We start from the raw sequence: 24,991 nt of genomic DNA, 5'->3' as shown, positions 1-24,991 counted from the left end.
TTAGTTGAATTTAATAAAATGTTATGATTGTATAAGTTATACACAGAACAAATCAATAAAATCAATAACACTATATCACATTATATATATATATATATGAATGTATATATATATATATAAAAACAATATTTTATTTCATTGTACTATGATAGTGTGAATTGAGTGAAGAAATTAAAATTACATATTTAATAAAAACATACTGTACATCAGAAAAAGATAAATTTTCTTTTTTACAACAAAATTTGATCATGAATTCATAAAAATATTAACAAACCAAAAAAAAAATGACACATTATTAACATTATCAATAATTTATTGTCTTAACTACTTATTAAGACTATCAGGTGAAGTTATACTTGGAAAAAGTGAGTCGGTGTTTAATAGAGAATCAGTTATAACTGGAGTATTTAATACCTCATTTCCATATGCTGTATCAAATGACACAGGAGTGTTTGGTATTGTCCAGTCTGCGGAAGCTGTCATTAAATCATTTAGATCATAAGTATTTGGTGATAGACATGATACAATTTGGTTGTCTGGTGTAACATTCAACCCATTTTTAGCTAAAATATCAAAGCATAAATTAGTAACTATTAAATGTTAAAACAAAATAAATATTTAGAATCACATAAAATTGTATAAAAGTACATATAAATGCAACACGGATACAGCTAAGAGGACTTAGCATCCCCAAGGCAAGACCACAAAATTACACTGTAAATATAATCTATAATTAGCAAATATAAATGCTGGACTCATTACATACCATCATTAACTGTCTGTTCTTCTGACGTCATAGGCAAATTTAAATTTGTTGGATCATCATTAATAAACTAAATAAAAATTAAAGTTTACTTTCAAAAACAATTATTAATGTAAAAAAAATTGTCTTACTTACATTAAGAAACATATTTGCATCAAATGTGTATTTGTCATTTAATCCTTTCAACAAACTTTCCAAGTCAGCTTGAACCAAATCAATTTGTTTGGAAACAGACTCCCTGCAAAAAAAAAACTTATTTATATAGATCTGACATGATTTCATAATTTTTTTCAGAACTGCAGCAAAAGTTTAACTCTGATGCAGGCATAAGAGTTGGAAAATGACATTTTCATCTAACAACCACTAGAGTTTCGGTCCAAATCAGTTATTGGGTTTAAACACAGTATTTATTTTACTTAAAGAATGGTCATTTACAGAGAATAGTAAGAACAGTTTGTTGAAATTATAATTGTTAATTAAATCGGTAGTGGAAGCAATCATTCATTATCAAATATTTTAGTTTAAATTAGAAACTTTAAACCAAACTTTTTTTTAAATTATTAATTAATAATAATTTATTTAAATAATTTTTCATCCCCGTAAATACAGATTTACTATAATATGATTTATACTTGGACACTATTTATCATTTTCCAAAATATAAAAAAAACTAGGCAAAATCATACTTTTGCATAGCATTATTAAGGAAATTTGGTGTTACAGAACTGCTCCCATCACACATATTAACTTGCCTAGGTTCTGGATTGGCAAGCTGCATATTATCACAATTGGAAACTATTTCATTATTCCATAAGTCATCATTATTAGAAATAGTGCTGAAACAAGCAAACAATTTGAATGAATTATATAGCAAAATATAAAAATGTACAACTAAATATTTCAATGTGCCACATTCAAATTGTATCATCCAAAATATTTAATAAAAATTATTGGTTAATTACAAAAAATGTATTACCAGCCAGATAAAATACTTAAAATGGGCCTTACAAAATTACAAATTCATACAAGGGTTGAATTTCACAATTTAATTGACAAAATTGAGAATATAAAAAATTGGATCATTGAACTGCATAAGTATCATACCTAAAATACTAACATGCCGACCTATATTATGCATTTTTGTTCTGAATAGTACATCGATAAGAGGAGATATACTAAAAAAGAAAACAGAAAGTCCCGCAAAACATTATGGAAAAAAGTATAAAGAAATAAAGTAATTGGAAAAAATTCTACAATTTACAATTTGAAATATTAACCCTTATTAATTTAAACACAAAAATATAAATAATAAAAAGAATGCATACTTGAAAAAATATATTACAAAAAATATATCAGACCCTAATTATTATCAGTATCTTACTAAAATACTATTACAAAATAACTAATAATTATATTAATCATATTTAAAAATTACACTTACACTTCAGGCTCAACGAAATCCATGTCAGGAATAGAAATTACGGGTGGATCATTTCCCATTGGCTCTACCTTAATGATATATGGTGTTGCTGGAGGCACAGGTTTTGGGGTTTGGACATTATCAGCAAGAGTTGCCTTTTTCTTCTTTGGAGGGTTAATGTCTTTTTTGGTTCTTTTTTTAGATGTTTTATTACTGCTTTGAGTTGTTTTTGTTACTTTGTTAGGTGAAGAAACAGTTACAATAGTTGTTTTTGGTTCTAATAATTCTTCGGTAGGAGATACAGACACTTCTCTGATTAAGTCATCTAATGGTGAGTTCATTATAATTTCATTTGGTGCAAATATCTCTTCAACTGTTGAACCACCAGGGCTACTTAACATTTGTGAGACACTGCTAGGACTAAGTACCACACCTTCTGACTCTACTACACCACTATAAGAAACAAAAATAATAATATTAAATACTTTTATACAAATTTAAATTGAATAATAACTTGAAAAAAATTACTTAAAAATTCCCCCGTGAACTCTGCCATCTTCGTTTGAATTTAGAACATCAGCAGCATCTAATTCATGAATCACAGGTCCTGATGAAGTAGATGGTTTATACTTTGGATTCTTCTCAATAATGAAATATATTTTATAAATAATTGTACAAAACCTTTAATATATGAATAAAAAGAAGAAAAAAACTTACAGTAAATGTTTCACCGGAGTTTGCCTTTTCTGATGCCTTATGATGCATAATAGGGAGAACATATCTGACATTATTTTTTACTTCTCGGCACAATGTATTATTGGTACTAGGTTGTCTTAAGGTAACTAAAAATTGGATTAACTGAAATTCAAAATATTTATAGTGAAAATCCAATTAATACAAATAAAAAGTCAATATTTAATACAAATATAGTAATAATAATTGTTATTAAGTTTTAATAAAAAATAAGATAAATTAAGAAATTATAATAATACATTTGGGACGGTAAAAATTCTTTAATTTACTCCAACAGCATATTTTCTGGTAAGAAAGTAAATCTAGTTGGTCAATTGAGGGGTCAAAATAAAAAAAAAACCTTAGAGTTTTCAAAAATATCAATAAATAAGGAAACACCAATATTTTTTATAAAATCTGTTTTCGAAAAAAATTAATTTTGTCTTCATATAGTTATTCTGAAAAAGAATAGCAATAGATGCATACTAAATATTAAATGTTTATAGGTACTAGCAAATTCTATGCACCATAACATTTTTGAAATATTGCAACTCGTTTTGAGCTATTTATAGACATAAGAACATGTTGAATCTCATTGTTAGTTTTTTTTTTAATTTTTATCAATTGTTCACTCTATCAAAAAACTTGAAAATTTAATACAACATTCCTTATAAGTTGTTGTTAGTGGAAATGAATAAAGAAAATTGAGCGTAAATCTACAATATTTTTTTATGAGTGTCTGAAGCTCGAATTTTGACAAAATTTATTATAATATCAAAAATGTTCAAAAAATGTTGTAGTTAAAAAATTAAAGTGTTCAATTTTAATAGCTAAAAATTGAAAATTTTACCTAACTTTTCATTTACATTAGTATCATACAACTTGCTTATTATTATAGCTGACAGACCATCTTCACTCAGAATTGTTTTTGTATACTATGATTATTAAATTTTTACATTGAACTAACACACATTTTTTTGTTTAAAAATTAATGCAATAATGAAAAAAAAACCATCTCACTTTATTTGAACTTAATGATTAAAATATTGGCAACAAATAATAGATTTATAAAGGAGCATTTTATCCAGTATTAGTGAAAAATATAAACGATTATCACTGCTTAACATCTAAAGATAAGGGTGACAATAACATTACTTTAAAATACTAGATAAATAATTGAAATAAATGGAGACTTGAGTATTATAGAACAACTTTTTACATGCAATTTTACGTAACATTAACTATAAAATAAAAATATATACAGTGACATTTTTAAGTACTGAACATTCTCAGCCACTGAAATGTTGTTCACTGTTGGAGGTATTTGCTAACTCAGAGAATTCAGTTAGTAGAAATGTAAAAAGGAACAAATTTTATAGTCACCATATTATTAATTATTAATTATGTATAATATTTATTATAGTTTTTTTTAATTTTATCAACAGAAAAAATATATACTATACTAATATACCTATACATACTAGTAATACGGTTAATAATTTACAAAACTGGATGGCCTAAGTCATTGAAGGGCGGAGAATTTATTTATAGATTGAAAGTTTTGTGTTGAGAGGGAGATTTGATTTAAGAAGGTTTTTCATTTTGTGGAGTTTTAAATTGAGTGATTTCCTTTATTATAGTTATACAGTATTTTTTATTCTACTGTATTGAAAAGGAAAACACTATTACTAAATATTATCTAATCTTAAAAGTTTAAAATCTAATAGTTTAGCTAATATAAACTAATATATAACCATTTATATCATTCAATTCAAACCTGATTGAGAATTCTTTGCTGTTTCATATGCTTTTGTCGAATAACTGCCAATTCACGCCACAAACACTCGTTTTCATGTTTCATAGCAGTGAATTTGGAATCAAGCATCTTATTCTTGTCTTTAACTGAGTTCACTTCTTTCAATAGTGTACTTATTGTTTCAATTGAATCAATGTCGGTTTTTAACCCTTGATGCTATTTAAGTCGATAATGAAAATATAAATACATTTAATATATTTTATACTCTTAAGTCAAATCCATATTTACTCACCAATTTGTCCCCTCTCTTTTGTTTGATTGATAACAATAAACAAGGATGTTCTTTCATAAAATATGGATGAGCATATTCACAAGATGTTCCATGGTTAGATGTGTGATCAACATCAGATACTCTCTTACTAAAACCATCTAAAATGTAAGATAAATAAAAAATATATTATTATATTTTAGAATGTGAGAAATACAAACAATTATTACTGTTCTTCGTATTAATCAATATTTGGAAATTAGTTTTTTTAGATAGATTGTCGAATTAAGTCAAAGGAAATTTAAAAAAATATATTCAATTAAAGTTGTTATGTATTTCTAAAAAGTTTTATCAGGAACCTTGGATAGTGGGCTCATGTGCAAACGGTGGCAATTAGTATAATTAATTTGGTTGACACTTTATTATTTCAACAATTGTCTAGCCTGCATTTTGTTAAAATTAATACAGAAAAGCAATTTTTAACTGATTGTTGGAAATGAAATCTGGCACATATAACTGATTTTACCAGTGGGGTATGGTCTGACAAAGCTGAACAATAATATATGGCCACCCAAAGTTACTCTTAAACTAGACAGTGTGAAGATAGCTAATTAAGAAAATAATAGATAGGTAATCAAATTTAAACTTGACATTTTAATAGAAGTGTATTAATATTCTAGCAAATCATTTAGATAGGTACAACCTAAGTTCATAATTTAATACAGAAATATAGTTCTAACATTAATCAATACAATTAGAGGATATTAAACCCAGATGACATGCTCTTCTTCAGTAAATTGGCTGATAATTAAATTAAAAATTAAGAAATAAGAATATTATCCAAGAGCTCACGTAGCCTTTTTCCATATTCTTAACTCTTAAGTGAATTCATTAGCATTTTAAAATTAAAATCCATGTTTTATTAAAACATATGGATTTATTTTAAAATAACTAAATTATTAATTTATTTGTTTAAAATAATAACTAAATGACAAATTATTATTAATGTTAACATTACCAACAGACCTTACATAGCATTTATTTCACTAAAACACATTGGGTTAAGTCATTGACAGATACATTGACACTGCGGTAGCTTAGTATCTCAAACTAGTCACAGTGTGTTTCAACTTTTGGCGAACCTCACACCAAGTTATTTAACATAGATTTATAAAATAAACGACCTCGGCTGACAATAACAATATTAATGGTTTTATGTGATATGGAAACTATGGAATATTTTAATACAGTTGGATATTTACTAATTTAAGCATTTATTTGTTATTCGGTACTACCATCCAAACGCAGAGAACCCCTGGTTTTTCGTTAACAGGCTTCTGTCACAGAGTCAATTTATCTGGCAACGACTGTACATAGCTATTTATAATAATAATGATTGATTAACTTACATATGTGTAACTGCCGTACAAAACTCATAAAGTTATTATGCTTGAAATATCTTGGTAGAACCTTACAGAATTCCACAGGATTGTTTATGATAAAACTGTCACCATCCTAAAACATTAAAAATGTGACGGTACTCAAATATTTCAACAACCTATAAACAGTAGAGATTACCTACTGTAAGGGAATAATAAGTTTTAAAATATTTATAAATAATTTAGAAAAATAAATCGAAATATGAAAATTTACCTCGCTCCATGTAATCACATTATCGGTTTCTTTACTGCAGACCAATGTCCAAAGTTTTCTTAAAAATAAAGAAATCCTTTGGTCGTTCACGGGATTGTCATCTGGCATCATTCCTCTTACGAGGAACAGAGAGTATGTAAGTAGTTAATACGTATGTATTAATTAAAGAAAACGATTGGAGTATTGGACACAACCAATATCATCACACCGATCTTTCGAATTAATACCTACGAAAATATAAAAAATAAGTATGTAATAATTATTAGGCACCTATTAAATGTTGTTTTCGATTTCTGTGTTTCCGTAAGTCGTAACATAAATATATTAATGAAATAATTAAATTGATATTAGTTTTTACTTTTTACTTTTTAAGTGATAACAAAAATTGTGTAGTACCAGTGTACCACCTTTGACCATATAAACTTTGTTTATACCACCATAGAAACTATTTTAGTATTCTATACTATATAATCTGTGATAGTACAGCCACAGAACCAAGGTGGACAATTTATGTATACGTCATAGAACCATAGATAATAAAGATATGGATAGGACATATTGGTCTTATCAGCGGTCTTCGAGGGGAACAATTGAGGCCAAATAAAGTATACCTATATTGAGTATCGACTATCAATATAAAGGAGCCTCAATTGCCTTCTCCTCCGGGAACGCGGCCTCAAATGTATTTAACATAGGCGTGGCCTATCCATATCTTTATTATCTATGCATAGAACACAGTGTTCTATGATATACCATATACATATACCTTGCGCAGAACAATAATAAACTGATAAAGCAGGACGTATGGTTTGGTTTGGTGCAATCCACGATTTAAGATAGTTTATGTATATATCTTAAAATCAAGGTGGATAACCTTACTTAAAATAATAAATAAAATATATCTTAATATATATATATATATATATATATCTTAAATCGTGGGATATTTATACCACAGTATAGGTTAAATCTAATTCAAATGATTATTATATTATATATTATACATTATACATACTTTGTATATAAAAGCGGCACTAGAATAATCGATCAGCATCAGCTGATTGGGTTCTTGTTTACCTGTGATCTGCACACACTAGTTCCATTTGAACCACCGAAAAACATAAAAACTAGCCCGCAACTCGCTCGATGCATTAACACGAGATGGCGAGGTCATTCGTTTGTTTACACTAGTCACGGAAAGTATGTACAGGGTTGATATCAAGAAGATAACACAAACATTTAACATAAAAAAATGCTTAAGGCATGTAAACTTTGAATTTCAAATAATTATTTTTCAATTTTTCATTTTTGGTTACAGTGTTTCCCTATATAAGCACAGATTTATATGTTATTCAACTCTGTGTAACACCTATCATATCATAAAAATTGTTCTATGGTAATATATAGAGTATATACGATAGACAATAATCGACAGTATAGACCTTAGAGTATAATCAAACTAAAGACTACATCTATAGACAAACACAAACTCGTTTACTCGCATTACTCAATGGTTTACTCATATGCATGAACCAACTTGCTTGGACATAATTAAAGAATGTTTTTAATGTTCATGCTCATATGATAGGTACTTGGTGGTGCCACGGATTATATATAATTTGTGCCAGTGGCGGCTCTAGCTTCCCCCCCCCCCCCAGACATCAAAACAAAAAAACAGTCGAATTTAATATAATATTATGTTATATTAGTATTTAGCGTTGTGCACTAGTACGCTAGTTCGTAGATGTTACGTTTGTGTTTCCGATAGGGACTGTTTCATCGAGACATATCTATGAATATAGATCAAGTAATAGATCGATTATCAAAAAATAGAAATCGAAAATTAAATTTCGTATTATAAAATGTAATTTCTAGTATTCTTGTTTTGTAATATTTTATCTTATTGACTTGTACACTATCTGTGTAATTTAAAATGTTATTGACTTGTGTACTATTTTGTAAATGTATTAATATTTTGAACTAATATCTTACACTGATTTTGAAGCATTTGAATAAATATATCATAAAATATTTTTTAGACGTGTGTGATGTTTATGACCCCCACCCCCAGAATCAAACTCTAGAACCGTCACTGATTTGTGCCTTGTAGTAGTGCGGGGTAGTAGGGTAATTCTTGAATTTTGTCGTCAAAATTATTATGACATATTGTTTGCACGCCACTCGTAATGCTGTCGACTGTTGTTATACCACAATTCTTGTCTGTACAGTACTAATTGTAGTAATATTTTAAGGTCTATGGTGTTGGTGTATAATATAAGCCAAAAGCTATGTATATATTATTAAATTATATGTAGGTATTTTGTATTAATACATATGTATAAATATATTAATAATATGTATTATACTAATATACAATAATTATTGTAGTCCCTATAATAATTAATATTGTCCTATGATAATAGTCGCAGCACGGTTTAAGATAGTACTATCTTAAATCGTGCTTTGAAGTATAAAATTAGGTACCATTGAACACCATCCGTCGAGTTTTCGGATCTCTGCGCATAAATACATACACGACACGTGACGGCACACTGCATCAGTAAAATGTTGAGAACCAATGGTTACTAGTTACTATACTATATTGTTACTACAGCAGAGCTGGGGGTATGAACCACAATGTAGAACTTCAGTTTAAGACTATAATTTAATATATATGTATTGTTGCCTTATATCACAGATATATAGAATAAATTTTATATAAAAAATTGTATAATATTTATTCTATATATCTGTGCCTTATATATACAATGGTATAATACAGGGATTCTCAAACTCTTAAAAAACTTTACCCCTTTTTATCAATACATTTTTTTGAGTACACTCTTCTTAATTACTATACTAAAATACATATAACAAAATATAGACTTTTAAAAAATGTTTTCTTTGTTGGTCTGTTGGCCAGACTCGTACTCCTAAAAACATTTCGGGTACCCCCAAGGTGCACGCGTACCACAGTTTGAGAACCCCTGGTATAATATATCAATGCTCTCTAATAAGAACTGAAAAAAATCAGGTGTCTACATCTATACTATTATGTATAATCATTAATCAATGGTTTTAATTTTGTTGGAGTTTGAATGACCAAAAACTTTGATGGATACTAAATTATAACACATATAATGATATTACTATTTAGTGCAATATATAATAACATATATTAGGTACTTCATCTGTCACTAAATAAATAAAAGTTATTTGATTGTTTTTGTGCATGAAAAAAAAAAAAAATAATAACGGATACTTATTAATTTACCTAAAATTAATTATTTTAAGGATAACTAATGAATATTAATCATAATTAAATTAAATCCAGGTAGGTAATACATTAACTTAGTTTATAAAGCTTCAACTAAATAAATGTGACTTAAAGTTAATTGACAATATTTATTTTAATAATACACATTTTGAAAAACATAATAGAGGATTTAGGATAATTTTCAAAAAAGTATAAACTAAGAATTTGATTTTTAATGTAAAACTTTAACCATAGTAATATTATTAGCATTGGTAACTTTATTCTATTGTAAAACTAAATCGTCTAAATCGTGGTTCTTAACAGTTTCTATAGTTTTTAAAACTTGTTCCAGAAGAGTGCTTGTTAAGATAGACACGTCTTGAGCTGCATCTACTTGAATAAAATTATCATTTTTAAATTTATCATAATTAACATCAACTCTATTTTGAAATTCAATATTTTCATATCTTTCATCACCGAAACCAGATCGTTTGGCCATTTCACTAGTTGATAATTTTAAAAACATCACTATATCTGGCTTAGGTAAACCATTTTCTGGTCCACAACACCATTTAAAATCTGCACATTGTTTGGCACTGGTAAAAACTACACCAGAATATGAGTACCGATCCACAATCAATGTTACACCAGACTCAATTTGTTTACGAATTTCTGGTTCTAGTTCCCAACGATTAGCACTGAATAATAAATGAACTGATCTATCTGGTAACTCTATTTTTCTTGATAAATAATCGTTGATCAATGAACCAATAGGAGTAGATCGATCTGGAAAAGATATCTTTTTTGCTGGTATTTTCATACTATTTAAAACTTCAACTAATTTTGCACATTGGGTTGTTTTTCCTGATCTATCACAGCCTTCTAAAACAATTAATGCACCCCTCATAGCAGACTTTGTCATTTTGTTAAATTAGCCTAGAAAAATAAATCATATAATTACAAAAACATTTTTTTTGTTATTCTGTTAAAAAAAAATAATTCCAACTACCCTATACATTTTATGATATGGGCCATGATGTGACTTTTAATAATACAAGCATAATCATTTACAGTTAATATAAACATGTAGCTACCTACTATAATATAAAAGATCAAAATTTAGTGTTAGCTACAAATATTTATTTTATTCAATTAACTGACATACGTACAATATGAAGTATAATTAAAAGATAACAAGGTTATAATAGTAATAATAGGAACAACTTAAACTTTTATCGTCGAAATTTTAAATAAAAAGACTTTTAAAAGAGCAATAACTACACGACAGTTACATGGAGAGTTAGAAGTGTGTTTGTTTGCAAGACGCATCATATGGTGAATTGGGTGGATACAAACGTAGTTTGTGTCGTATAACAGGACTGCAAAAGGAGTAAAGTTTCAGGGACTTTGAAATTTACTTGAGATAGAAGAGATAGGGCATTAGCAGGCCCAATAATCAACTTATTCAAATATGATAAGTTTTGGGACACTCTTCTGTCACTGTCAGGTAAGGTGCTAAACAAGCAATGGCGTAATTTGAGAGGAGGTAAGGTGGGCTTTTCCTCTGTCTGATTTTAAAAGCAGTCTGATGGGCCAGTGCCCTGTTGTTTCTGTTTAACCATTATTATATTTTATTAACGCGCAAAGACATGCCTATTTTTATAATATTTTGAGAAAATTTTATACTACCTACTATTTTTATAGGAAATTATTGTCACAATGATAAATTAGAAATTAATAATTAATAGTCAAAATATATTTATTTTTAAATGCAAGTGGGGACGTGCATGAAAGTTGGTATAACAGTATGTATGCGTATGCGTGCTTTTTAGGAAGGGAAAGGAACATAATATTATGTACTCATGAGTAGTGTGTTTTAAGTTACTCATTTGGGCTAGTTAAAACTTTAGCCCCCCCCCCCCTCCTCAATTGAAAACTGAAATTACGCCAATATTAACAAGGTAGTTCAGGACATGAAATATTCATGCTAAGGACATTCAATGGTACCTAAGACATGATGTGCAAAAGATAGGAAACAACATTGAATACCTTTTTTTAATTTGGAAGTACTGTGTGGAGGTCCCATAAAACTGATAAAAATTCAACAATTAAGTGCACCAAGGAATAATAAATATCTTTCAGAGGTGTTGTAAGATGAAACTCGGATGCATGGGCACAATTAGGGAATTTTTTCAAGGGGGTTAAAATTGTATTAGCAGCACAGATCCTGATAATTGATATTTTAAACTGAAATATTATCAATCCTTCCCCCCCTCCTAATAACGCATAGGCAGGGATATGACACATTTTAAAAAGATCAGAACTTTAAATGCTTAAAGGTACTTAAGTATAAAAGTGTAAAAACATTTATAATTTATGTTGAGAACCTGATATTTTTAAATTAATAAGTAAGATTGATGAATAATTAAACTTAAATATAGTGTTAAAACAGGGTTTACTTTTGATCTAAGTGTTTGGGTAGGCATCTAGGTTCTACGATACAATGTTTTACCATTAGAAACCATTAACTTTTAACACTTTTCTAAAATATATTTTAAAAATGAAAGTAATTTTAATTTGCCAAAAAAAAAAAAAATGATGATCGTAATTTTACTTTCACTACAACACAATTGAAGATAAACTCTACCTAAATCGTATTCTACAATTAATTTTGACTTACATTGGATGGTGGTATAACTTATTTACATGTATTGAAAGCTTAACATTCATTTAAATAATTGTAAATATATATGTTATGCTAAATATATTTGTACAATAAGCTAAAGTGGTTAATAAGATTAATAAGATAACAAATAGTCACTTTTGTTGTCTCCATCTTACAAGAGAGTAACATAGCCAATTTACATAAAGCAGTTGATATTTAGTTTCAAACATTTTAATAGTAGAATGAATTTAACCTTTATCAAACTTAAAGGTAGGTCATCATATTTTCTGAAGTTTATAAAAAAAATGTTTTCAATATTTTTATTTTAAAATTATATCAAGGAGTATGAAAAATATTACCACTTAAAGAAACATTTTTTCTCAAGTCTAACTTGAAAATTTAAATATTAATAAAAGTCTGAGTGATGCACTGGTCTAGATAATAATCTTACCTTTGAATATAAAGTCAATTCACTCTAATATTAAAACTAGCAAGACAAAATTGATTCTGCTGAACCAATTAGCTATAATGTAAGTGTGTTAGACAGAGAAGAGAAAACACATTCGAGTTTGGTGTCCTTTCAAGTGCCTGGAGTTTATTTGAATGTGCATTGTCTTGGGAACAAAGTAGTCGAGTAGCAAAACCATCAGAGTATTATGTATTAATGAAAATAATAATTAAAGCCACAATAATATTACCTAGACGACAACGAGACAGCAGAATTGTTATCTTTGAACAGGATTTACATAAGACGAATGCCGGTGAAATTGTAGTAGGTATACAAATCTATACAAGTTATGATAAAAGAAATTTGACTGACGTTAATTGACCATTGTTCTCTGCAGTTCAGTTTAAGTAACTGTAGACGAGTAGCAATTATGGTAAGTTAAAATAATAGGCTATTAACCTATAAACTAAAAGTTAAAACTGAAATACTGAACTGAATGCTGAGACAGCAATGCATCACAGACTAAAGAAATATTGATCATTATTCATTGTGCGCATGCTATATTGCTATGTGTGGCTAACAAATTGGCGCGAAATCACAATAATAACAATAAATAATGATAATATTATAATATAGAACAGATACTAGATAGACACAGTAAAACACCACCTTGGCACTTACCATATTTTAGACATGGCACGTCTTACGCAGTTACACTCACGGACTAAGATATATAATAATATATATCTTGGTCCGTCGTTACACTACAGTAACTGTTTACTCTTTTTAGTGTTTTCTGATTTCTAGTCTGGACGTCTGGTACTCATTTCGATTTCATGTTATAATAATGTTGGTAGCTTGACATTTTATCTATATATATATAGGATAGTAAATGATAGTAGGAACTACTACAGCAGTCATGCCCAACCCGCGGCCCGCGGGCCACATGTGGCCCGCCAAGGTATTCCATGTGGCCCGTTACAAATTATTAAAATAAAACAAAATATTCCAAAAAAAGTAAAATTATTACAAAATACGATTTTAATTAATTTATAAATAAAAAATACAAAAATAAAAATAAAAAGTATATAAAAATGTTTTTATATTGCAACCTACAACTATGTGTACCTAACTAAATTGATTGAGATTATGAGTACTTTTATATTTGGTGACCCGCTCGATTACAAATGTTTACCAAAGTGGCCCGCCGAGGAAAAAAGGTTGGGCATCACTGTACTACAGTATATTATAGGATAATATATACTATATAGATATAATATTATACTACTACTACTATAGTATAGGATTCATACTATACCTATTTCCTAATGGTTTTATACCTCGAAGCAGTGGAAGCCGATCGCTGAAGTGGGTTTTTAAGTTCATACAGTTTGAAGGTAATTTTATTTGTACCAAATGAAAATATACTGTGGCGTGCAAAAATTAAGTTAGATATTTGAAATGTTGAATGTGTAAACGATTATTTTATGTTTGTGCAAGTGTTCGGTAGTAGCTAGGTTGGGGTTTTGTACTTTGTACAGATAAAACTGAACGTGGAAACCCGCCTTAATTCAGCAATAATTGCTATATATATAATTTCCAGTTTGCACCGATCAATTATAATTTTTAATTTCCAGCCACAATAGTATTTTCTTTAATATCTATACATTCTATACTTCGGTACAGCACACTTCCACAATATATACAATTTAGCGCTGTCACTGTTCGTTCATATTTTACCAGTCATCACAGACAAATACAATAAATAATAATCTTATAGGTAGTTACAATAGTATAATATCTATGTTTAGTAAAAATAGTGCTGTTAACTGTCATTAACTGAGTTGGATTAGAATATTCTCATTATTCATTATTATCATTCAGTAGTTTGAGGTAGCACGGTTTAGCAAAAAAAAAAAATACCGTGCAAGTTGATATTTTGATAACGAAGTTTCGATGAGTCTTGTATCATCCGACAGCCTGCACAGCACAGGATACCATACAGTCCAGTATAATACCACTCACCAACATGGAATAGGAAATACGTACTATACGGTACTATAACAGATGGTACCAGCAGCAGCTGTTGTCGGGTACTCGAGTTTCTCTTTTAGCCTCGACTATCGGACAATAACATTACCATGAATTTCAAATAATATAGTATATTAGTATATAATATAGCAAAATATAGCAATAACATAACAAATAACAATACCAACGGATTAACTCTACGCACGCACACACCCACCCATCACCAGGACTGTAAAGTACACAAAGCACAATCACTTTGACTTTACAATCTTCATTATAATAATGTATAGTGACAAGTCATGGTTAATGCTTTGATGGTGGTGGTCCCGCACTACCGTTAAACAGCTGTCCTACGCCGTTGTTCCCGACGTTCCCGTTGTGTGTCGTGTGTGCACTGTGCGCCACAGCTCAAGTCTAGTAGTCTCTATTCTCTGTCGAACGTCGATGCTACTGCCGTGTTCGCTGGAAGTGTAATAATTTTAAACTTTAATAATAATAATAGTTTAGTCGCAGCAGTGGTCCGCGTTCGTCGTTGAGTGTAGACTACGATTCGCAGCACGTCACACTGTTCCATATCGTTAGTCGCACGAGTGACATAAACGTCCCAGTTTTGTCCGTCGGGCGTTGATCGCTACGTCGCCCGTGGCCGATTTTGTGCCCGCGAGTAAACTTTCGTCCAGCGACACGGGCCCCGTCGCTAGCGTTACCAGACATAGTGATATCCGTCATGTCTGATTGATACAGCTAGTGGTTTTTTCGTTTTATCGACGCCACTTTTATCGTCTCGTTGCAACATGGACGACAAAAACGGCATTGTAGCCGATTTTCAGGTAATGTATTCCCCGAACGTAGAGAACAAAGACACCCACCGACCTCCTGCTAATGTTGTTGTCTTGTTGTACTACAGGCCATCACTGGTATCGACAATGCAGCCGAAGCTTTGATGCACTTGTCGAATTTTAATTGGGACTTACTGGTAATTACTCGAGTTTTCCACTGAAACATGGTATTTGTAATGGCTTTGCCAAATCCACTCTATCTGTTATTTTTTAAGGCCGCTGTCCAGCATGTCACGCCACAACACACTCAACACTTGCCTTCTGAAGGACGCCGTATACGTCTAGGCGCACCATCTGTAATGATTGCAGACGATTTCAGTGGTATGACTGCGTCAACGTCAAATGAAACTCACCGTTTAATTACCATAGAGATTGAACAAAATGGCCATATTATTGCCACATTAAAAGTCAACGATGCTTCAACAATTGGTAATTACTAATCCTAATTTATTTTCAGTTTTAACTATTTATTTAATCTTATAAAATCAATTCATTCATAAATATTTTATTTGTATAGATATACTATTTTCATAAACAATAGGTATTCAAAAAAAGTTGTACTTCTACAATTGTTGCTAAAGTTCAAATGATTTATATCTAATTCAAATGTTTTAAATTTAGTGACTTCTATTTATACACACTACATACATAACCCAATTCCCCGATTCTTTGTTAAAGGACATAATTAACGAGACTACTTTCATTTAAAAATTGTAGGTAATCAGTTAACAGTTTTAATACTTTTATTAGTTCCCTTCTATAGAAAAATATAATACCTAATTCCCATGTTTTCTTAATTTTTCTTAGTATTTTTATTAATCAAGCTCTTTAATTTGTATAACTTATAATTTGTTAGTGTAATTACCTATGCAATGTTTTAAATATTATATATTAAACAATTTGATTGCTTACATCTAATTAATATCATATTTTTTTTTAGATGATTTAAAAACATTGGTCTACGCTGAAAGTAAGATTCCATGTTGCCTACAAAACTTTAATGGATGGCCAAATAATCAACTTCCTTCCAATAAAGATACACTTTCCAAATTGAACCTTCCAGATAGATTTAAGCTAAATCTTGTTAGTGGTGAAGATTTAAATCAAGAGCTTAATGGAAGGTATAATATTTATATCTATTAATTTCATATTTTGATTATATTATCTAGTTAATTTAATATTTCTTTTACTACTGTTTTAAGAGCTAACTTGCGAATGTTCACTCTAAACATAACAATGGAGGCTACAACTTCAAGTGAATATCAAGTTTATAAATTGTCATTCTCTTCTGATCAGACAGTTGCACAAGTGAAAGTAGTTGTTGCAAACTTGACTAAATTACCTATTAGTAATCAACAATGGTTAGGTTGGCCACATTTTGTTACTCCAGCTACAACTTTGGAAGAATCTCATATTAATTACCCAGTACATGATTTTAAATTGAAGCCTTCAAATTCAATACTTAAACATACCAGAAGAAGATACAACACTAGATTAAATGTAAGTATTTTTCGTATTATTATGACTATTATGTAACCTACAAACAATTATGGTACTTGTTAGTTGTCTATGATTGCCCTGCTAAAACCAATGAAAAATGTATCAATATAATATTATTTTATGTTGAATATTTATTCATTTTAAAATGTTGATTAACATGACTACCACACAACTGACAAAATAAATAACTTCTCTCAACAAAAAAACATCTGTTACAATGACTACTGACTCGGTTATATACAAATTGCTAGGTTAATTTATTTGAATTGTTTGATAAAAATTGCTTTCTGCCAAAATTGGCAATTGATTTTTGGTATCCTAAAAATTGTGCATTCTTAGATGTGTGAAAACATGCTGCGAAAGTTGTCATAAAATAACTTGGCTAACTATTTAAAACAATAGTTCTATTCTTTAGTGTTTATTGATTGGCTTAACACCGCCATTATACCAAGTTATTGAATGACTACTGTAATACTTTAATCATTAATTTTGACACTTACCCTTATACATTTTTTTTTATTCAAGCAGTCTGTTGTTGATATGGAAACAAGTGATTCTCCAATGCCTTCATCATCTACTTCATCTTCATCCACATCATCATCATCGTCTGAAGAAGATCCATTTGAAGATTCTGCAGAGTCATTAAGTGGTATTGATGATGATGATGTAGAAGCTATGTTCATGGACACAGAGGCACCTACTCGGATCAGACCATTAAGTAAGTTTGATTTAAAGGACCATAAAAGCTATGTATATTTTATATTATTATAATATTTATTACAAAGGAAAATTGAAAGAACCACAAAGTTTCCTACTGTATAATATATTTTAATATTTGATCTTTAGTAGTTAATTGGTTTATACATTATTTAGTTGCTGAAGATACTGAAGATGAACTTGCTGGTGTCATTCAATTCATTGATGAATTTCAAAATCGTTATGGTGATATGAGACCTCAGTTTTTTTTGGGAACACTTGATCAAGCTATCAAAATTGCATGTTTTAAACCTGCTAAAGATGTAGGTATCATTTTTAATTTGATATAGTCTTGCAATTTAGTACCTAACAAATTATATTATACTATATTGTAATTTCTTTATTACCATTAACTAATATATATATTTGTATTGTTCTTTATAATATTTAAAATACTTATGGATTCAACTTTAAATGATGCCTTTTATTGAAACTTGTCTTAAGTAGCTACAGAATATCTAATACCAATCATTTTAAATGTATTTATTTTAGAAACGTTTATTAGCTGTTTACTTACATCATGATCGCAGCGTGTTGTCAAATTTATTTTGTACACAACTTTTATGTTTTGAATCAGTCGTTCAGTATCTCAATACAAATTTTTTAGTATGGGTATGGGATATGACACACCCTTCTAACAGAAATAGGTAACTAGTTGTAAATTTAAAATTATTATGTAAATACAATTGTTGTTTATTTTTTTAGAATATTGCAATCTGCCTCGTTGTCACTGGGTACAATGGCTGAAATAACTTTAGGAGCTATTGACAGTAACAGACTACCAGCTTTAGTGTTATTTACACGTAATCGGTCAAATACAGAAATATTGTCAGTTATAAATGGTAATATTTCATCATCTAATATTTTTTCTATAATTTTTAATTTATTTACCAAAACACGTATTTTCAATTTTTCAGGAGATTGTAATATAAGTGAATTACTATCGAGCCTTATAAATGCCCAAGAAATGTTTGCTATACAACAGCAAGTTGAAATTAAAGAAGAAGGGGAACGTAATATGCGAGAAATGATTAAAGTGGAACAAGATGAAGCCTATCAACAATCATTGGCAATTGATCGGTAAACTGCCTAATTTTTTTTTTAATTGTCATTGTAACTTTTAATTTGGTTATTTATTGTTATATAACTTGATTTTAACTTTGAAGTGTGTAGATTTTTAGTCCTTTTTTAAAAGTTTTAAAATATCAGTTGATATAAAACCTGATTTAACAAACAAATTGATACAATTCTAGAGTTAAAGAAGAAACAAAAATATTGCAAGAAATGGAAGAAAAAGCAATTCGATCTCAAATAGAAAGTCAAGAAAGACAATTTGCTGCAGAAAAAGAGGTATTACACTAACATAAGATTTGTAAATTAATATTTTAATATTAATTGATTGTGTCTAGGCTATTCGACAACGTATTGTTGCATCCCTTCCAGATGAACCAGAACCTGGTGATCAAGTTGTAAAAATCAGATTCAGACTTCCTCTTGGAAAGTTTTTAGAACGGCGGTTTCTGGCATCAGATATTTTACAAGTAAACTATTCATCTTGAACTTTACTCATAATATTATTTTGAATTTTAAACATAGTTTATTTTGACCCTGGCATTAAAATTGAAATAGACTAAATAAGATTTAATTCAATTAAATATTTGTTATTAATAAAAATCAAACTATTTGTTACATCATTAGTTAAGGTGAATTCTTTCTCACCTGTACAATGTGAGCATCTCTAGATTAAAAGGATTCAACACCAACAAAAAAATTTACCCTTAAGTAGGATATAACTGTACAACTTAGATTTTATTTCTGAAAATAATTTAATAATTGTAAATGTGTTATTTAAATTTAATGTTTACTTATTAATCCATGAGAAAAATTCTTTGTAAGACTGTGATGGCTCAATTTAATTTGTGTTAGTATTAAATACATTGTATACTGACTGTGGGTCCTAATCCACACTGTGCATTTGTTATTCACTAAATTTTCTGTACAAGAAGTTCGAAAACTTTTAATAATCACTAATCATTCACTATGGTCTAACAATGTCGTGACGACACGTCACTGGTGCACTTGTTGTAATTGTCATGGATATGAATAATGATCAATGATAAGAATAAATTTGACCATCATGAATCAACTTGGTTTCACCGAAAACACTGTATCATATTTATTTAAATTTATACATATTACAATCTTAATCTTTTTTCTCTTTTTCATGTTTGGTACTGCTTTGTTATAACCCCGCCATCCATATAACAATAAATACATCATATAAATATAAAATAATGAGTTTATTTATTGATATTAATCCAATAATTCGATGGCAGGTATATTGATATAATATTTAAAAATTTAAATTTAAAAATGGAATAATACTATTAAAACAATGATAAAGTTAAAATGTTTAAAATGTTAAAAATTATTGTTTCTGTGATTCCCAAAATTCTGCTATATCTTTTAAGATAGTGTCAAACGGATCACTGTTGTTTAGTTTTGATTGCCATTTAAATTCCACCATGTAAAAGTAAACAATTTCTGTTAGTTCCTATAAAATTCATTTTAACGATACACAATATACAAATAATACATACTGTGATGTTTGATCAATATCAGGTTATTAGAGGTATAATTGATTATAAGGTAAGTACCTAAAAGTAATAGTACATATTTTCTTTCGAATTATAAACATAATATCATTATTTTAAATTTCTACGATGTATTTATTGTTATATGAATGGCGGGGCCATAACAAACCAGTATCATATATTCAAAAGTAGTCTAATATTTTAAATATGTAGTATATTTTATATTTTAAAAATATATAAATTTTCTAATACTTAATGTGATCCACCAAAAATATAATTGCAACCCAAAGTTTGGGAAGCTCTGCTGTATACATTTCCTTTGATTGTTTTTAATTTTAAAATCAGGCCCTGATAGACCTAAATAAGCTCAGGAAAACTACAGGCTTACTAAAACACTGAAATTTAACAGTCCCAATTTTAATATTTTAGGTGTTATTTGACTATTTATATATAAGTGGATTTAGCCAAAAAGAGTTCAAAGTAATTTCCAGTTGGCCTAGAAGAGATGTGAGTAAAAATAACTATATTTTGTTTTATTTAACACTGTTATTTAACAACTAATTTAATTGTTTTTATAGTTAACAACACTAGGTGTAACTCAAACTATGAAAGAACTAAATTTGTATCCACAAGAAACATTAACTTTGGAAGAACGATAAGTCTCTTAATGTAAATGCATGAATGTATAAATTTATTTATCACTAAGATTTTTTTTTTATCAAAAATAAATAGGATATTGTTTTTATTATTATTAAAAATTATGATTGTATGCTACCCAGCTTTTCATTTAATATTAAAAATTATCAAGTGTTCTATTTTATTTAAATTTGGTAACAGTAAAAAAAAAACCAAATGTTGATGTAATTCTTGTTTATTACAGAACTATAAATTAATATTTAAATCTTCATTTTCTTTCAATTATTATTTCAAAATTATATAAGTTTTTCTTCAAAACTAGTTTATACTACTGTCTCCAAGATGTTATGTTGCCATTGTCCTTTAATACTTGTTTCAATGTTAATTGTCCTTTAGATAGCTTTTTTTTTTTCTTATGAGCAAGGTTAATAGTTGAACTTGGTCTTTTTCTTAAATTATAATCTTCAAAATTATTCAAACGTAATTTTTTCTCTAAAACTTTAGCCACCAAAAATTCATTTTGTTGTTGAGTCCACAAATCATTCAACGCTGCTATTTGATCAATGCAAAATGTACAAGGACCATTTGTGGTTAAGTTATCTTGTAAACGTCCACAAGTACAAGTATCCAAATTTTCATCTTCATCTTCAAATATTTCAGATGAATCTATAGTTGAAGAACTTGTGCACGGGTCTGAAGGAAAACCTAAAATGAATTTATTAAATTAAAAAATTGAATTTCAATTTTTAAAATATTCTTACTTAACAATGATTTATTAGGAGATTGAATTTCACATTGTGTACTGGATGAAGATATAGTGCTAGATAAACTACAGTTTTGTGTATTATTCAATTGCACTTCGGAATTATTTTCAGTCGACTTAGCTAATCATACATAAATATATAATATTATAATTTATTAACATTACGCAGCCATTTAAAAACTTACAAAACATTTTATCGAGAGGTCCTTTTGTAATTTGTTTTTTCTGGAAAAGAAGTTATAAATATACTTATAGTCATTTTATTTTTTATATTATACATCTAAGATTTAACTCACTTCAGAAACTGATTTTCTCGTACAAAATGTTGTTTCAGTCGACATCTTGAACATAAAATCATTTGTTTTTTCAGAAAAAAAATATTATTTTAAAATTTATTTCCTCACCTGGTTTTGTAATTTCGTCGCCAAATCTAAATCTGATTGGATTAAAATTATTTCTTCTTGGTGAAGTTCTTTTCTCATCTATGAAAAATATTAATTTATAATATAAAATATAAGGTAAACAAAACAAAATGTGAATCCTCACGTTTTCTTGAATAGATGTTGCTATTATAGAATCTTCCCGTGTTATTTCTTCAATTAAAGCTGTTTGAGTTTGAATCTTAGCAACTTCTTCTTCCTTATAGAAGCAATAAAAATGCACTTAAGACGTGACAAGTATTAAAAGCAATGAATTCAATTAAATGTTTAATTTACTTGTAATTTTTTAGCAAGTTCCAAACTGCGCAACTCTCTTTGTTTCTCTTCTTCATTAATTTTCATTCGCATTTCATCAAATTCTTTTTTGATTTCTCCTTTTTTGATTTCAAATCTATTTGGTGGTTTGATAGTACCTAAACACAAATAAATGTGTCCAATGATGCAATATTGGTCGATTTTGAATACCTGACTTTCTTCCACATAAGTAACTCAGTATTTCAAAGTTAAAGAGAATTGAAAAAAAATTGAATTCCGAGTTTTAGCTGTTTATGTTGCGAGGCTCGAAGTATTTTATTTTATTTTATTAATACATACTAATGAATTTATGATGTATAATATTTAATGCTTTGTAAATACATATTACACGGAAAAAAGCAAAATAACAACTGTACATTGTCACATTATTGTGTATTTTATAGGTGTATATTAAATTAATATTAATAATAGTTACATTGTGCGAGTCCATGGTCTTCACCATTTAACTGTTTCTGTACTTCTACTGGATATTGCTGTTGTATAGCTTCCCAAAGATTCACATTAACCATGGCATTCCAATCATTTTTGAATTTACGAAGCCAATTACTTAATCGTCTACGGCACAAGTGACATTGGTATGACGTTAAATCAATCAACTTTTTAAAACATGATAGACAGAGTGTATGGCCACATGGCATTGTCACGGGTTGTATATAAATGAATCCGCAAATTGTACAAATAACTTCATCATGATCTAACTTTTTTTGAATTTTTTTCTGAAAAATGACAAAATAATATAATCTAACTTATTTTATTTTCTAATTGTATGTTTTCACAGAAAAAAAAATCATCTAGGTCAGCGATTCTCTACCTTTTTTTTTTGTACTCCTAAGTTTAATATTTGGCTAGATTGTACATAACATTATCTCAACTACTATTAATAACTATCTATTAAACATTTTAAAACAATGAAAATAGCGAGTTTTATAGTACAAATAAGAATCATTCGCACACTTGTTTATTAGTAAGTCTAAATACACGCTTAAAGGTCCCCACACACTGCAGCGGCGGCGAAGGTGTTAAAATGAGTACAGGCACAATTTACCGGCACCACCAAGACAAAAGAATATTACCACCGCCGCTGCAGTGTGTGGACCTAAAAACTGGACAAAGTTCAATACAGACCATCACCACAACCTACCACATTATTAAATTATTAAATACATATAGTACTCTATAATCATCTACATTTTATAAGATTAGTTGATGATAAGTTTTCATTTTTAATAACATACATTGCCTATTTCCGAAACAAATCGTCTTCAACAAAACAAATTCACTAATTTCGCGTACCCCAAGTAGGAAACCGCTGATCTAGGTAATTAAAAATATACTTTATTACTTACGGAATTCATTGTTTGATATTCTGTTTTCTTTTTATAATAAATTCAAAACTATTTATTAAGTGTTAGATTGTTAAGGTAACTTCTCAAAAAGAACGATGAAATTATCACAACGCAATAGTAAGTTAAAGGTTTTGGCTCACACCTAATATAATAATATATTAAATATATTACATTTTTCGTCATGGATTATGAGTATTCATGACGAATCATACAAAATAAAACTTGTCATATAACACACCAATACGTCAAGATAATTATAAATTTATAACTATCGTATTTTATAAAGCCGTTATTGTACTATTGCACACAAATACTATGGTTAATTGTTGATATCAAAGGCGATAAGTTCGTCCAGCAGTTGGAGTAAAGTTTGGCATAAGTAACAAATAGGCGAATGGAGGCCACACAAGCACTAGTCAACTACCTACTATACTGACTAGCCCACCCACTGCATCGGTACGCCACTAACAGTTAACACAGTCCGCAGGGCACAGGCACGCCGAATATAACCGCCAAAATTTAAGATAGTGTATTGTTGTAGTTTCGTATCGTAAATCGCACATGCGCCTTGAAGACGTGGTTGCCTAAGGAATGAAAAACAGTGTTGCCAAAATAAACACATGAAAAATAGTATATCTATGACTATGGACTTTTTTTTTTATTAATACATAAGAAGGTTTTTTTACAATCTGTATTTATAGTAGTAATACAATAAACAAATGAGATATAATGTAAACAAAAATAAATCCAAGGAAAGGAGCGGACAGGCTGAAGACGTCCATTGGCGGCACCCAGTATCGGCGTATCCAA

At 28.9% G+C, this 24,991-nt stretch overlaps 4 protein-coding genes across 11 annotated transcripts; 1 reads left to right on the top strand and 3 right to left on the bottom strand.

Moving 5' to 3' along the window:
• Positions 1 to 119: 119 nt before the first annotated feature.
• Positions 120 to 7,868, bottom strand: LOC111036386 (heat shock factor protein). 3 transcript variants are annotated; one of them, XM_022318409.1, is made up of 12 exons: positions 7,608 to 7,868; positions 6,593 to 6,819; positions 6,349 to 6,454; positions 4,964 to 5,100; positions 4,693 to 4,887; positions 2,901 to 3,041; positions 2,712 to 2,821; positions 2,205 to 2,636; positions 1,450 to 1,599; positions 899 to 1,001; positions 767 to 833; positions 120 to 563 (listed from the first exon to the last, which is right to left on the bottom strand). In XM_022318409.1, exons 2-12 carry the CDS (start codon positions 6,701 to 6,703, stop codon positions 325 to 327), a joined length of 1,791 nt encoding a protein of 596 aa, XP_022174101.1. In that variant the 5' UTR covers positions 6,704 to 6,819; positions 7,608 to 7,868; the 3' UTR covers positions 120 to 324. The 3 variants fall into 3 exon arrangements, with proteins under 3 accessions (XP_022174101.1, XP_022174095.1, XP_022174109.1); XM_022318403.1 differs by lacking the exon at positions 7,608 to 7,868 and having other exon boundaries at positions 6,593 to 6,928; XM_022318417.1 differs by lacking the exon at positions 7,608 to 7,868 and having other exon boundaries at positions 1,516 to 1,599; positions 6,593 to 6,928.
• Positions 7,869 to 10,061: 2,193 nt separating this feature from the next.
• LOC111036423 (thymidylate kinase) lies at positions 10,062 to 14,996 on the bottom strand. Of its 4 annotated transcripts, none has more exons than XM_022318453.1 (2): positions 14,885 to 14,996; positions 10,062 to 10,784 (listed from the first exon to the last, which is right to left on the bottom strand). In XM_022318453.1, the coding sequence occupies exon 2, from the start codon at positions 10,768 to 10,770 to the stop codon at positions 10,132 to 10,134; it is 639 nt and encodes a 212-aa protein (XP_022174145.1). In that variant the 5' UTR covers positions 10,771 to 10,784; positions 14,885 to 14,996; the 3' UTR covers positions 10,062 to 10,131. The 4 variants fall into 4 exon arrangements, with proteins under 4 accessions (XP_022174145.1, XP_022174136.1, XP_022174128.1 ...); XM_022318444.1 differs by lacking the exon at positions 14,885 to 14,996 and adding an exon at positions 13,643 to 13,801; XM_022318436.1 differs by lacking the exon at positions 14,885 to 14,996 and adding an exon at positions 13,212 to 13,592.
• Positions 14,997 to 15,356: 360 nt separating this feature from the next.
• LOC111036373 (FAS-associated factor 1-like) lies at positions 15,357 to 21,584 on the top strand. Of its 2 annotated transcripts, none has more exons than XM_022318392.1 (14): positions 15,357 to 15,822; positions 15,900 to 15,968; positions 16,047 to 16,260; positions 16,772 to 16,952; positions 17,034 to 17,331; positions 17,860 to 18,049; positions 18,205 to 18,350; positions 18,580 to 18,734; positions 18,793 to 18,929; positions 19,005 to 19,167; positions 19,341 to 19,437; positions 19,497 to 19,628; positions 21,111 to 21,188; positions 21,260 to 21,584. In XM_022318392.1, the coding sequence occupies exons 1-14, from the start codon at positions 15,787 to 15,789 to the stop codon at positions 21,338 to 21,340; spliced, it is 1,977 nt and encodes a 658-aa protein (XP_022174084.1). In that variant the 5' UTR covers positions 15,357 to 15,786; the 3' UTR covers positions 21,341 to 21,584. The 2 variants fall into 2 exon arrangements, with proteins under 2 accessions (XP_022174084.1, XP_022174075.1); XM_022318383.1 differs by having other exon boundaries at positions 17,857 to 18,049.
• Positions 21,535 to 24,690, bottom strand: LOC111036405 (E3 ubiquitin-protein ligase rnf168-like). 2 transcript variants are annotated; one of them, XM_022318424.1, is made up of 9 exons: positions 24,182 to 24,690; positions 23,251 to 23,551; positions 22,797 to 22,933; positions 22,627 to 22,719; positions 22,485 to 22,562; positions 22,377 to 22,421; positions 22,266 to 22,305; positions 22,079 to 22,201; positions 21,535 to 22,022 (listed from the first exon to the last, which is right to left on the bottom strand). In XM_022318424.1, the coding sequence occupies exons 1-9, from the start codon at positions 24,188 to 24,190 to the stop codon at positions 21,646 to 21,648; spliced, it is 1,203 nt and encodes a 400-aa protein (XP_022174116.1). In that variant the 5' UTR covers positions 24,191 to 24,690; the 3' UTR covers positions 21,535 to 21,645. The 2 variants fall into 2 exon arrangements, with proteins under 2 accessions (XP_022174116.1, XP_022174120.1); XM_022318428.1 differs by lacking the exon at positions 24,182 to 24,690 and adding an exon at positions 23,647 to 23,950.
• Between the last annotated feature and the right edge of the window lie 301 nt (positions 24,691 to 24,991).

This window comes from Myzus persicae, unplaced genomic scaffold, assembly GCF_001856785.1.
Source record: "Myzus persicae strain clone G006 unplaced genomic scaffold, MPER_G0061.0, whole genome shotgun sequence".
Lineage (NCBI taxonomy): Eukaryota > Metazoa > Arthropoda > Insecta > Hemiptera > Aphididae > Myzus > Myzus persicae.
Note: the sequence above shows the minus strand (reverse complement) of the source record. Positions and strands in the feature narration are given on the sequence as shown.

Excerpts from the sequence above, each read along its gene's own strand:
- LOC111036386 (XM_022318409.1), bottom strand. The coding sequence starts at position 6,703 with ATGATGCCAGATGACAATCCCGTGAACGACCAAAGGATTTCTTTATTT. Across the intron at positions 5,101-6,348 it reads TGTACGGCAGTTACACATAT|ATGGTTTTAGTAAGAGAGTA; the intron begins GTAAGTTAATCA and ends CTTACATTTTAG. Across the intron at positions 1,002-1,449 it reads CTTAATAATGCTATGCAAAA|GGAGTCTGTTTCCAAACAAA; the intron begins GTATGATTTTGC and ends TTTTTTTTGCAG.
- LOC111036423 (XM_022318453.1), bottom strand. The coding sequence starts at position 10,770 with ATGACAAAGTCTGCTATGAGGGGTGCATTAATTGTTTTAGAAGGCTGT.
- LOC111036373 (XM_022318383.1), top strand. The coding sequence starts at position 15,787 with ATGGACGACAAAAACGGCATTGTAGCCGATTTTCAG. Across the intron at positions 15,969-16,046 it reads ATTTTAATTGGGACTTACTG|GCCGCTGTCCAGCATGTCAC; the intron begins GTAATTACTCGA and ends TTATTTTTTAAG. Across the intron at positions 19,438-19,496 it reads AATTTGCTGCAGAAAAAGAG|GCTATTCGACAACGTATTGT; the intron begins GTATTACACTAA and ends GATTGTGTCTAG.
- LOC111036405 (XM_022318424.1), bottom strand. Across the intron at positions 22,422-22,484 it reads CGACGAAATTACAAAACCAG|ATGTCGACTGAAACAACATT; the intron begins GTGAGGAAATAA and ends TTTATGTTCAAG. Across the intron at positions 22,202-22,265 it reads ACCTCTCGATAAAATGTTTT|CTAAGTCGACTGAAAATAAT; the intron begins GTAAGTTTTTAA and ends ATGTATGATTAG.